This window comes from Dioscorea cayenensis, chromosome 14, assembly GCF_009730915.1.
Source record: "Dioscorea cayenensis subsp. rotundata cultivar TDr96_F1 chromosome 14, TDr96_F1_v2_PseudoChromosome.rev07_lg8_w22 25.fasta, whole genome shotgun sequence".
Taxonomy (NCBI): domain Eukaryota; kingdom Viridiplantae; phylum Streptophyta; class Magnoliopsida; order Dioscoreales; family Dioscoreaceae; genus Dioscorea; species Dioscorea cayenensis.
In genome coordinates, this window is record NC_052484.1 from 15,097,446 (window position 1) to 15,111,797 (window position 14,352).

General features: G+C 34.3%; 1 protein-coding gene across 2 annotated transcripts; it reads left to right on the plus strand.

Moving 5' to 3' along the window:
- The first annotated feature begins 622 nt into the window (after window positions 1-622).
- Window positions 623-14,213, plus strand: LOC120275641 (cell cycle checkpoint protein RAD17). 2 transcript variants are annotated; one of them, XM_039282269.1, is made up of 12 exons: window positions 623-845; window positions 1,920-1,983; window positions 2,425-2,525; window positions 4,647-4,694; window positions 5,420-5,479; window positions 8,702-8,804; window positions 9,318-9,628; window positions 9,870-10,251; window positions 10,644-10,769; window positions 11,059-11,251; window positions 11,338-11,398; window positions 13,670-14,213. In XM_039282269.1, the coding sequence occupies exons 1-12, from the start codon at window positions 663-665 to the stop codon at window positions 13,904-13,906; spliced, it is 1,869 nt and encodes a 622-aa protein (XP_039138203.1). In that variant the 5' UTR covers window positions 623-662; the 3' UTR covers window positions 13,907-14,213. The 2 variants fall into 2 exon arrangements, with proteins under 2 accessions (XP_039138203.1, XP_039138204.1); XM_039282270.1 differs by having other exon boundaries at window positions 2,440-2,525.
- Window positions 14,214-14,352: the final 139 nt, after the last annotated feature.

A 14,352-nucleotide genomic window follows, 5' to 3' on the forward strand; every position in this document is an offset into this window, starting at 1 on the left:
AAAAACCCCGTTGAGTGTTAAAACTTTCCCAAACATCCTTATATTTCAAATAATATTATTTTTAATTTTAATTTATTTTTATAAAATTACTAATTTACTCTTATCTCTGTCTTCTAATTGTCCTTTTGCTTTAGCAAGCAACCTTAACTAATAAGCTTATTTTAGACTAAAAATAAAGTCGGACTATCGGAGCTCTTCCACTTGTGAATAGCTCCCCAAAGATCAAGGTAAGTGACCTAGTTTGAGTTAGGGCCAGTTGTGCCCTAACAAGTTATAAGTGTGACTCCTGATCAGGGAGATGAACTCACAACTCAACCCTTTTGAAAGACCAGAAAAACTTGCATCGTTTCTAGATAAGCTTTATTTTTTTTAGAAAATGAAATTAAATAAAAGCTTATGTAATAATATAATTTTATACTATTAAAGATATATTAAAAATATTAATGATATAAATATAAAAAAAAAGGTGAGAGATTGGGATGGCGAGATGAATTTCCCTATCAAACCCCGCTGCACAAAAAAAAAAAAATTAAAATAATAAAAAGACGAAAATACCCTTCTATTCCTTCCCTTGGAAGCCTCAGTGAACCGCGAAAAAAATCCCCTTTTTATTGGAGTGAAGCCAGAAAACTTCAATTTTTTTTCTCTGAAAGCTCGATTTCATGCGGAAGAGAAGACCCGCCGTGGTCCTCCTCTCTTCCTCGGAGGAGGAGAACGAGCCTTCGAAGCCGAGGTCCTCGAGGTCGGCAATAGCTCCCCGCAAGAGGCCTCGAGCCGGTGCTTCCAGGAAGGCAAGTAGCGTTTCTCATCCCAAGCCCCGCAGGTCTTCCCGGGGAGTGAAAGCGGTATGTATGTCATCACTCTTTTGATTTTGATCCTTTTTCTTACCTCATATGCTTATTCATTTGATAATCAGATGTTCAATGTGATTGGGATTCCATGAATGTTTTTGAAATTTATCTGATAGATCAAAGCTTGATTCAAGATGATGTTTTGTTTCTTTTGTGTTATAAATTTAGTGGATGGTTTGAGTTGTAGAGTGGACTTTTGAAAAGATGTTAATTTGATCAGATGTGGAATAAACTCAGAATTATAGTACTGCAATTAAATTATTTGGGGATTACTTTTAAAGAATTGAAAATATAATTTTTGAATTTTAGTTTGAAGTTTTGACCCTTCTCTGTGTGATGAAATAGGTTATGTTTTTTAAATTATTTTTGATAAAAAGAAATGTTGCCATTCTTCCATTTTAGAAATTGAATAATACAGTCTGGATCAACCATTGGATAGTTTAATGGTATGACCCAAGTGTAAGAGGGAGGGTAAAAGTTCGAATCCTTCCCCCAGCAATCCTGTCCTTGTACTGTTTATGAACTATACATTCGGATCAAATACTGTTCATGAACATGTTGTGTATCCTCTGTGGGAGACATAGTGGTTTCACCCCTCTAGGGTTGCAAAGTAGGAGATTTACCTAAGAGGTTAATAAGCCACCGTAACTGGTGCACCTCCGTATCTGCCTGTCCCTTTGACAATCTTTGGCGCTTGTCACCTATTCATAAAAAAAAAAAAATAAAATAACACAGTATGGAATGAATTCGTGATATGAAAATTAAAGAGTTATTTGTAGAATTTTTTTCGCATTATTATTGGCTAGAAATTTATCAGTTCAATGGGTGATATTGTTGAAGAGAAAAGGAAATGTAAATCATGACATTGAGTGTAAATCATGAAATTGTAATCATGCCACATATCTGTCTATTCAAACTTGAAAGTAACATGGAGTATTCAAATATTCAAGTTAGAAATGTTCTTTTATTTATGACTTTCTGAACTACTGTATTTTTTTTTCATTTAGATTATCCTGGCTCTCTTTCGCCTTATCTAAATCTCTAATCAATATTTATCTTGCTTTGAAGGTTAAGTTTGACAGTGGTTCGGAGGATTTTTGTGAGGGTCTTGAAGATTTCCACATAGCTCCTGGTATCATTTGTTATCCAACCATAAAACACTATTACCAAAGCTCTTAACCTAAGATATTCAGACATCAAACTTTGTGAACGACTTGGTAACAAAGATTTTCACTTTAAATTTGGTGTTGTTATGGAGTATTTCTAATGCTGGTGAATGACTTGGTACAAGTTTATCACCAGGAAAATAAACGATCATGTCTTCCAGCGATTCTCAATTTGTGATTGGGTCCATTGGGGCTTACAATAACATGACATATAATAATGCTCATTAGTCCCTAATGTCCTTGATTTCAGACTGATAATTAGGTCCTTTCCCTTCATATTCATGGATTTAACTAATCTATATTGTCCCTCCAATGCTTGTTTAGGATATACATGGGAATTCTAGTTTTACTTGTGTATTCTTAAACCTTACTTTCATTTATATTCCTTTTTTTTTTATACTTCCTAGAAAAAACGTTATCAGGCTTACAAAGCAAGGAAGGTATTCAACTTTGGGTTGACAAGCATAAACCTCAAACCTTGGAGGAGCTTGCAGTTCACAAGAAGAAGGTAATTTATACTATTTTTTTTGTTTCTTTTCTCCATTCATCTTAAACAGATTCGCCTTCTTTCAACTGATTTATTTTTTTTTGGATTGCATCTTATTTAAGCATCTTATCATACAATTATATTTGAGGACGGGTATCATGCAGTTGTTTTTATAAGAATAGTATCATTGATGGGCAAGAAAAACTTTTTCGGAGTGGTTGCCATATAGTGGAGAAAAATTTGAGTAATTGAAGGACTATTCTAAATTAGGTTTTACTTTGAAGCTTTAGATCTACCTAGTTGTACCCAAAAGTTGCGATCATTCTAGTTTGATAACATGAATATATTGAGTGAATCAACTACCTAATATTCCTATCTTACTAAGAGTCCAAGGCTCATATCTCCTTTCATCTGTGGCACATCTTCTAATTGTATAGAAACCATTGAATATCCTTGTGATATTTGTTTAAATTGTTTTACTTCTTATTAGCTTTATTCTACCAAATCGAATATGATAAACACAACTTCTACTCATAGTTAATGCTTTGCATATATATCACTGGCTATCCTTTAAACACTCGCACTGTGCAACAATTGGACAATCTTCTCTCAAAAGATGCTAAGTTAGCTTTTAAAACCCTATTATGAAGCTAAGAGATATACGAAAAGATGTTAGGGATGAGGGGAAACTTGGAAACATAATTTCTCCAAATGTGCAAGCAATACATTAACGTAGGCATCTTTTTTTCTTGGATTGTATAATCTTCCTCTATGTCATTCAGCTTTCGATTATCATCAGTGATATGGTGTCGTCTATCTTGCATGAGAACAGTTTTAATGGCAAAATCAGAAGCATCACTATGTACCTGATGTTGGTCTTATAGCTCTATTAAGAAGATAAGAGGTAACTAGTAGCAAAAACAACAAGAACCGAGATCACCAACAGCCATAAACACACCAACAATTTACATTAAAAACCCTGCAAATCAGGGAAAAACCACTAGGCATTAGGGCAAAAAATTCACTATCAAACATTTATGCTTTCAATGTTCAAGATCTCAAGATGATGCCTTATTTTGAGCTTACACATATGCAAGTAGAAATTGCAAAGGCATACACAATACTTGCTAATAAATATAGAGCAAACAATGCTTGCAACCCAAGTGAAGGGAAACCTTATTTTCAACCATGAATTGGATGAAGGAGATCAGATCTAGCTTTACCAAAGCTTCAAACAAAAGGATGCATAAAGAACTCAATCCCTTGTCTTCCAAAAAACCTTCTTAGCTTTAATTTGTTGATGAAATCTCACATTGTAGGTCGTCTAAATGCTCTTGACGAAAAAAAATGCTCTTAACACCAGTAAGCCCCTTTTTTATAAATTATGGAGTAAAGCTTAAAACTCACTCTTCATCTCAACAAAAAGTTTTTATTAGGCTATAGTTTGAGCGTTGTCATGGTGTTTGGATGAGACATAGGCTTGTAGCTTGCCTGGTGTCGTGGCGCTGTTCCCTTGAATCCTGGCACAACAGCCTTAGGCTTACTGGAATCTAGCCCTTCTCTCTCTTTCCCTACCTCTACCTCCACCTCCCTCCCTTCCTTCCTCTTTTTATTGCAACTACTGACCTTTCTCCTTGTCTAATGCCATGTGAAAAGATTGTCAATTGTGGGTAGCTTGGGAGTACCTGGCTCACAACAAGGTTTTAACAGCGTTTTTTCTTTTCTCAAGCTGTTTAATGTTTATTTATGTTCCTATTCTTTCCAACTCATTGAGTGCCTTGTTTTAAATATTGGTGTTGCTTAATTCTTGTTTCAATTCTATCATTTGGCAATCACAAACAATGACACGTTAACTTCATTGATCAATCAGTATTTTTAGTTTTATGATACAAAAGTTGTATTGTGAGGATACTTCATAGTTATAAGGCTCCTCGCTTGTGCACTTGGTTCACATTAATTCTGAATCGACCTTCAAAATCTATAAAAACAGTAATCTCTTGTTATTACTTTTCGATAAATCTATTCCTGTAAGCATCTCATCTGCTGCAATTTGTATTATCAAAATAATTTTATTTGTTTACTTTCATTGTTTTAATTTATGTTTTATATCATGCATAATCATTTATCTCGCCAATTTTTTAGGTTGAGGAAGTTAAGAAATGGATAGAAGACAGGGTGAAAGCTCCAAAGGTTGTTATCTTCTCTATTAGCAAGCCATCAATTGAGAATCTTGTTAAATATATTCATGGTCAGCTACTACCTAAAATAGTAGGAAACTTCTGACAAGATGCAGATCATTTGAAATTGTTTTTAAGGGAAAACATTTATATGGCGTTAACCAAACTTTGACTTAATTAATCCTAATTGTCATAAATATTTTAGGATTAAAAATTTACTTTTTAATTAATGTTAGATGTTTATCAATATTAATAATTTTTTTTAAAATTAATTACTAAATATATTTTTTACATAATTTAGTTTTATAAAAGAGGAATGTTGGGTAACCTTGGCTTGTTTCATTGGTGCCCTGGGGTAACCCCTCAACCAAATGTACCTGTTGGGTTTTGAAGAAGGGAAAATCTGTGATACTGTAATGTCATTCACTGATTTGCATGTGCTCTGGAACAATTTAATGCAATGTATTTGAAGAAATTTATGATGCAAGATGTGAATTAGAAATATTTAATGGGTCTCTTTGCAGTGCATGTTTTATAAATTCTTGGCCTGCTTTTTCATACTTAACATATTGGTTTTATGCATAAACTTTAACTGTATCTCTATGGTTAAAAATTATACCAATGGCGAATTTTTCTTAGAGTTTCCTTATTTTTGTTTAATATATTTATTTTTCTTTAACATTTTTCCCCAAATGTGCATTACATGCTATTTATGTTAATTTTATGCTCCTATTGCAGGAAGATTTTGGTGGTAACCGCACCCTTTTAATTACTGGCAAAACTGGTGTTGGAAAATCTGTATGCTTTGTTCTATTTCTTCTCGATAAAATTGAAGATTGTTTAAATTTTATTATTGGATTACTCACTTGACTAAACATGTACATTAGACCTTGTCTTGCTGTTTGTGTCTCAGGTTCAAGCCTACAATGTTTCCTCAAATAACTTTATTGTTCTACATCTCCTTTGCCTCCGCAACATTTTTTCACAGAAATCATACCTGCTCTTTTTTGGTGATTCTAGATTATCACATGACTAATTTTATATAGTACTGAAGTACAAGGAGGCAGAAAGGAATTGTAACGTTTTAGAGTGGACTTTGCTTTTCTGCTTTTTTTTTTTTTGGACTCAGGACACTTGGTAGGCATCAGAAATAACAATGTGTTTTACTGATTCAATTCATTGAACTCATTGGCAAATTTAAGGCATGGATCATTCGTAGGAGAAGTATTAAATTATTTAAAACCTTAAATTTGCATCAGAGAATATGCCATGGAAGTATTTCAAGATGATGGTAGTGCTAGTTTGGACAGCGGTCTAGTTTTTAGTCATGTTACTTTTAGGTCATCATAATTTTGAACTCACTGCATTCTCAGGCCTGAGTGCATGCATTTTGGATGCTATCAGCTTGCCTCTTTTTGAATGTCTTTACTTGAAGGGCTTGTGATTATGAGTCCAGCAGCATCTTTCTTACAAAGCCAGATTTATTTGCTTCCTTCCAATCTTGTTGCTTGAGCAGAAGGCATTTCATTAGCTTTTAGTCTTACTTCCCTAAAGACTGTTGTGTCTCCCATAGAGTGGTTGATAGAAATTTTCTTCTGGGACGATTTTTGGAACAGTTGATGGCAGAAATATAGGGATATGAAGAAAGATTTGCACTTGATCTTTATTGACCTAGAAAAGGCATACAATAGGGTATTTAAGGAGATCATTTAACAGGTTTTAGGAAAGAAAGAGGTTACTACTAGGTACACAGATCTAATAAAAAAATGTGTATGATATCTTCGTCATTGGCATTAGACTTTTAGGGGGAAAGATTAGAGAGTTCCCCATTACTAGGTCTACATCAAGGTTTAGCATTAAACTCTTACATGTTTGCTTTAATTATGGATGAATTGGCGAACCATATTTAAGATCAGATCCCTTCATATATGTTTTTTTTGCCAGTGATGTGGTCTTAATTAATGAAAGTAAGGAAAGTGCTAACTTAAAGTTGGAGATATGGGATAAACCCTTCAAAAGCTAAGGGTTTCAAGTTAAATAAGGTAAGGAGAGAATATGTGAATTGTAATTTTAGTGATAAGACATGTAAAAATAAGGAAGGAGTTAGGATGGATCTTATTAAGATTGGTAGAAGTAGAAGTTTTTGGTACCTAGATTCTATAATCCAAGATCACAGAAAACTTATGGAAGATGTCACAAATAGGATTAAAGTAGGTTGGGTAAAGTGGAGGGGAGCTTCTAGAGTTTTATGTGATTGTAGAATACCTCTTAGATTGAAATGTTAGTTTTATAGAACGGTGGTTAGGCCAGCTATAATGTATGGGTTAGAATGTTGAATCGTTAAGAAATAACACAGTCAAAGGATGAACATGACTGAAATGAGAATGTTGAAATGGATGTCAGGCATTATTAGGAAAGACTAATTGAAGAATGAATTTATTCAAAATAAATTTGGAGTGCCATCTATTACTAACAAGTTAAAAAGGAATAGGTTAAGGTGGTATGGACATGTTCTTCGATGACCTATAGAAGATGCCTTCATAATAAAATTGGAAGCTTTCTAGGTGGAAAGTCATAGAATAGGAAAATGTAGACCAAAAAAGTATTTGGCAATAACATGAAAGGGAAAAATTTTATAGCAGATTCCGAATAGTTGGGACTAATGGTTTGTTGTTGTTGTTGCTGTTGTTGTTGTTCTTGAAGATTTCTGGTCTTACCAAGAATAGGAGTAAAATCCTCTGTTCTTTTTTTAGTGGTAGAAACTACAAAATTTGGTTCCATGAAATTTGGCTTCTCCTTGACTGAGTCCAGTTTTAAGAGTTCATTTGCTGCCCTTGTCTTTTATGGCTTTCCCTTGTCTCACTCTTTTCTTTTTAACCAACCAAACAATTTTTTTGCTGGGCATTCTTTCCAGGCAAATGGTTTTTGTGTTATTTCTTAAGTTTGTACCCCATATTCACAAATATCTTTCGAATTCATTGTTTATTTCGTTATTCAAATTTGTTCATTGTTTGTGTCTTTATTCCAATTTTTTTATTCAAATTCATGAGCAGCTTTCTGCTATGCTTCCTTGATCATTACTATAAATTTTAGAATATTCGGAAAATTGGCCTTTGCAAGTAGATTTGTATCCTAAACAAGATGTCACTGTGATTTAGGCCTCAGGAAGATTGGTTCATGACTTTTGAGTAATTTTCTGTTATATTTTTTTCATGTCTTTATGAATAGGTGCCCTTCCTGTGGAAAATTATTCTGAGTAATTATATGTTCTAATTGTATTAGAACGAAATATGCAAATGAATCATTAAGCATATTTTTGGTTGTCATTATGTTTGTAGTATATCAGCCACATTAGACCACATTAAATATGATGAATTCACAACTCTGACAACCGGGTGGCAAGAAGGTTGAATGTGAGATGGTTCCTTCATGAATGCAGAGAATTTTTCGCATTTAAATTTTTAAAATTTCTTTTGAATCACAAACTTCCAGCCATGGAGAAAGATTTCTCAATTTAAATGATGATTTCAGTGCAATATCTTACTTCACAATGGATGCTTCTGTTAAAAATAATATGAACGAAGTTACGCTAAACAAGACCAGCAAGTGATGCCTTGGTGATTTGTTGATTATTTTCTTCTCTGAACATTTCACCATGTCTGTTACACATTCTCACATAACTTTCTTATTGCTGTATACCCAATTATATTCCTGTTGACCTTTTCTTCTTCATGGAGACTACTCAGTCTTTACCCTGCAATTTCACATTGTTTATCTGCAGATGTTCTTGTAAATTTAATAATAAAATACTTTATAGATCTTGAACTGAACCACAAACATGATTCACTGTCTGGTATATTCTGGAGTTCCATTCTGAATTTTATCAACCTGTTATCATTATGGAAGCAAACTACCAACAAATGTTACACTTTATAGTTTGTGCTGATTGTCTTGATATTTGATCTGATGCAAGAAAGTATGAAGACCAATGTTGAAGGATTTTTTTTTTTTTAATTGTAGGCAGCTATTCATGTAATTGCATCGCAAATTGGAGCTGTGCTGTGTGAATGGACAACACCAACACCTACTCTCTGGCAAGAGCATATACACAATAGCAATTTAGGTATCATCATAGTTGCTTATGTAGTTGTATAATTATAAATTTTTGAAATTTGAGCAAGTATACATGCCTTCAATATTTTGCCTCATACCTTTTCCCTGGTCTAGATTTCTGGCTTGGTTTCCAAGTTTTGAGGCATTTTCCTGGTCACATAATTTTAAAATGTGAAATTTTGCTATCACACCAACTGGCTCTATTCCATGTTGTGGCTCTCTCTTGATTGCTTTTATGTTGGGTGCATACATCATTATGGTTGATGGTTCATGTCAATTTTACCGCAGTTGAAATGGGATATTTTGATGGAAGGTATGTTCCAAGGTTAAGTTTCACTTCAATAGAAAAAGATCTGGCGATTGATTTTGATGATTTGGGTTTTTTTGACTAAATATAATATTTAAAGATGGCTATTGCCTTTTAGATGCTTATCATTAGTTTGCATACCAGGATATATTTACTTGCACTTGATTTTCTTTGTGTTATAAGCCATCATTTTTGACTGATACTGATAGTTTTTAGGATTACGCTACATGTCAAAGTTGGATGAGTTTGAATACTTTGTCGAGAAGTCTAGAAAGTATTCACTGCTCCATATGCCCAATTCAGAAGGGTCGAGGAAGCCTGTTATTCTCTTAATTGATGACCTCCCAACGATAAATGGAAGAGCTGCTTTGGTAAGACTAACCAAGTGCTTGACAGCCCTTACTCATTCAACTCAAGTTGCAACCATTGTATTGTTGACCGAATATTGTAAAACTGAGTCTGCTGATAGTCCAACCCATCATTATGAAGAACTTGAGAGCTCTCTTTGTAGAGTTGGGGCTTCTAAGGTAACATATTTCCTGAATTGTGTTTGGTTTCTTTTTGTGTCATTTAAATTCTTTGGGTCTTTTAATTTGTGTATTTATGAACTTCAAAATTCAGGCCATTGTCTGTTAGGGTAATTGTTTGGTTATTCTTAAAATAGCCACTTAAAGGAGGGAAAGAGATCTTAGGATTTTCAATTTTTTATGTCATGTCATTTCTTAAGTTATAATTATGTATCTAATTTATATCATAAATTTATTGCAGGTTACTTTCAATCCAATTACTGTAAACTCCATCAAAAGAACTCTCTTTAAGATATGCCAACAAGAAGGTCATGATGTGACTGCAGATTTAATAAATTATATAGCAAAGTCTAGTGGTGGCGATATCAGGCATGCAATCACATCTTTACAATACTGCTGTTTAAGACCAGAGAAATGCTTTTCTTGGCAGGCATCAGCATACATTTCTTCCAAAATAGAATCAAATGATTCAACTCCAGTCTCAATTTCAAGTAAAAAAGAGGGTGAGGATGCATATGATGCATTGCCCTTGTCAATTGGAAGGGATGAAACCCTTAAGCTTTATCATGCGCTGGGAAAGTTTCTGCACAATAAGAGGGAGATTACAGATCAGTCTGCTCTAGGTATGCCATGATTTCCTTTAATAATTAACCTTTGTATCTGTTTCAAATGTTATTAAATTAAAAATAACTCATTTGTATGAATAACAATGGAAAATTAGCAAGTTTTAAGACTTTAATTCTTCTATAGCTCATTTTCCTCTTCCAAATTGCTATGGATCCTTCTTAAAGAAGCGCCTTAGTTGGCTAATGATTGATTAAACTATTCATTTAAATAAATCATTAGGTTCCCTGGCAGATCATTGCGCTTTTTATTAACAATCTATCACATTACTTGTCCTTTCAGAGTTTGATAAATAAAATCCAGCTTTATAGCATGTTCCGTCTCCACTGTAATATTAAGGATATGTTAACTTCTTTGTCTTGTGTCATAGTGTAAATTTTGGATATCGCAGGGTCTGATACAATTCTTTTGAAGGATAGCTTTCTAAGGAATCCATTGAAAATGGATGCTCCAGAGAAAATTCTCTCCCAAGCAAATGCTCAAGGAAGGTTGATTACTGATTTTCTTCATGAAAACGGTAATTATTTACATGTTCTTGAACTTTAATCTTTAATACCTGTAGCTGATAGGTTTCCTTTTAAGCTTAAAACTACCTCAACCATGTTGCACCAAAAAGTGGTTATTCAAATTTTTGGATTTTTATGGGTATAAATGTGCCAGTAAATCATTGAAGTTCTTACACTTTTGCATGAAAGCATTTAGCATTGCAAGCATATACACTTATACCATATCTCCATATTAAAGTCTAAGATAGTGAAGTTCACTGTAAAATGTTTAAATCATTCATATTCTTTATGCATATGCAGTTCTTGACTTTATAAGTGATGAAGCAATTGATGATGCATGGCTTGTGATTTCCTATCTATGTGAGGCTGATTGCCTCCTTGCAAATGCTGTGTGTTCGACATATCCTCAGACCGATGTTATAGCACAATCTATTGCTTCTTCAATCGCAGCTCGTGGGGTGTTATTTGGAAACTCGCATCCACTACCTTCCAGGTTCAGTCTGATAAATATATGTATATATAATTAGAATTTTGGCTATGATACAAACAGTGAATTTGTTCATGGTTTTGTCGTGGCAGGTGGCATACTATCCGTGGCCCAAAACTTTGGCAAATCGAGCAGTCAATGGGGCTAAATAAGGTGCAATTTTAATTTATGCTTGCTTCATAATATTACATTTATTGTCAGATGTGTAGCTTTGTAGTAATTCCTGCCATATGGTATCATTCTTATTGGCATAGATATAATATTTTAAAGGCTTCACTACTTAATTCTTGGCGTCTTAAAGCCACCTAGAATAGGATTTGTGCATAATCAATAGTTATTACCAGGTTTGGGCATATATGTTCGACCTAGTAATTATGCAGTTATTAGGAATTAGAGTATTACACCAATTAATGCACACCATGTTTTTCATATATTTTTTTCACCCCTACTATAGAGTCACTTAGTTGTTTTCCTATGAAAACATGGATGGAAAACTGTTTCAAATTATAGAAGTTTGTAATTTCTAGGCCTTAGTGCAGTATTAGTCTTGTACTATGGAATGATAATGTATTTTAGTCCTTTTACCTTGAAAATGTACATCATGCCCCTCAACACGTGTGTAAAGTTCACTTTAGTCCTTTATTGCTTACAGGCATGACAATATGTCTGTATATTTGGATTTTTAAAACTGACACATGCCGATGCGGATAGTAATGGTTTACGTAGCTGCTGATATGTCTAGTCCTGGATCTTTACAAAAACTGATTTTTAAGACTCTTTTCATTAACACATTATTGATCTGGCATGACTTGCCATGGCGGCATTATTTATTTATTTATTTATTTATTTGTTTTATTGTTATTTTACTACCTTCTACTTTCATCTCCGTGTTCTCCTTTCCATCCCCATCTTCCCCCAGGAACTAAACTTCGCAATTCCATTGTCTTAGATAAAGAAAACATCTAGAATTCTGATCCCTTTCATCTGAGTCCAGAGCCACCGAAAATTTGAAGTTGCATGTAAAATTTTCTAAATCCCCACTTGGTCCAAGATGGATCTTGTAGGATATTTTGTGTCTTGGAATAGGAATGGTGGCGAAGAGAATGGAGTTGAGAGAAGGAACAAGCTTTGATCTTTGATGGTGCAAAAACTCTCATGCACTGTTGAGGGGAGGAAGAGTAGATAAAACAAACATCTTCTGATTTGAGAGAGAGAGAGAGAGCTCTTTTTTATTTCTGTTGGTGCAAGCTAGTTACGCCTTTCTGTAGACATTCTCAAGATCAATACCTATCAACCTCTCCAAAAAAAAAAACACTTGTTTTTGTTGTTGTTCTTGTTGAAATCCACGGGAAAAACTTGATTTTTGAGATAAATTTGAGACTGAAGCATCCAACTTCTCAATTGGACACAGTGCAATGCTGCTAAAAATCCAATTCTGAAGGCAAGATTGTTGGGCATTTGTAATTTTTCATGTCTAGTTATGATTGAACTAGGATTTTGATTGAGTCTTTGCTATGGAGACACCCTAGAAGCTATTGAACAAGATCTAGGGGCTAGAGCCCGGGCACCCAATGCTGAAGAAGGAAATGCCCAGGTTGATGCTGAGTGCGGAGTGGTTGAACCGGTATCACTCCCACTCAATGTCACAACAGTGAGTCTCCGACTTGGGTGCAAAGAAGGAATAGTTGAGGGCTTGAATTGAGTCCTTTTGGCACTCATCTTGGTTATGAAGGCCATTTATAGAGACGGAGACGGAGACGGAGATGGAGATGGAGTGAAAAAATAATGTCGACATGGCAAGTCACGCCACATCAATGTAGTGTTGATAAAAAAATTAAGTCAATTTTTCAAAAAATATTTTCATGTAGCAACCTGTGCTATGTGGAATAGACATGTCAGCAGCCACGTACACCATTATTTATCTACCTCAGCATCTTTATCAATTTAAAAATTCCAAATACATAGACATACTGCCGTGTAGGCTCCATGTAAGCATTAGACGATCATAGGGTACTTTTCGTGTATATTATATGGTCATAATGCATGTTTTTAAAATAAAGTGCACCGTACACTACATGGGCCAATAATGCACTGTACCCTAATTTCTATACGACTTGTCGATATTATGGATTTAACTATTTTATAATTGTGAGTCACTGATTTTTCTAGATTAACAGCTATTCGTGAATTTTCATTAGGATGGCAAAATTGCAAATGCATCATTTCCATTGTTTCAAGCACATTCTTGCGAACAAAATGCTCAACCTTTCGCTCAATATTAGTTTTAGTAACCTCAACATTGCTTGAAGGTTTTTCTTGACAATTTTTTTGCATTGAACAAATATATATGCATTGAATATAGTTTTTGTTGCCTTAACTTATATAGCACTTATCATACTTTCCCATTGCAATCATATAATGCAGAATCAGATGCAGAAAGAAACATTTGAAAGGTATCCATATAATTCGTCTGAGGTTTCAACTGAATATAGACCCCGAATCAAATGGCTCAGCTCACAGACGCCGGTTGATGCTGTCGCACAGCAAAACCCGGTGCTTTATCCGATGAAAGCCGATGATCACGCTGATTCTGTAAGTTCTGATGGTTTGACAGAAGAAAGCCCCTCAGAAGAAAGCGAAGATGAGATCGAGGATTGTTAGGATGTTTTACTGTCTTGTTTGTTTGACGGAGATTGAATCCGGGGAGTCCCAAGGCATGATTACCCGGGGAATGTTGTTGCCGTCACAATACTAATTGAATCAAGCAACAATCATCTTTGGTGAAAAACACAAAAATTGTGCGCAACCGCGCAATGTGCATATAAAATCATTAGGTGATAGTTTTCTACAATGATGTTTTAACTAAAACCTATGATGGAAAATTGTACCAATCTAACTATTATGACTAATCTGGTTAAAAGTACTAGTCGTTCAAAGTTTAGAACATTGTTCATTTTAATATCTAAAAATGAAAAACCCCCCCCTTCATTTTAGCTTTTTTGAATTGTAGGAATTTGTTTGATGTAAATGTGTTTTTGTGTTTAACCACATTAGTTGTCATATTGTGTGAGGAACCAAAACAAGCAAATTTGTATTGTTTAAAGGAA

What these genes read in the sequence shown, in the direction of transcription:
- LOC120275641 (XM_039282269.1), top strand. Translation starts at nt 663, where the DNA reads ATGCGGAAGAGAAGACCCGCCGTGGTCCTCCTCTCTTCCTCGGAGGAG. An exon ending in AGATTTCCACATAGCTCCTG is followed by an intron (nt 1,984 to 2,424) that starts GTATCATTTGTT and finishes TATACTTCCTAG; the next exon opens with AAAAAACGTTATCAGGCTTA. An exon ending in AGTCAATGGGGCTAAATAAG is followed by an intron (nt 11,399 to 13,669) that starts GTGCAATTTTAA and finishes CATATAATGCAG; the next exon opens with AATCAGATGCAGAAAGAAAC.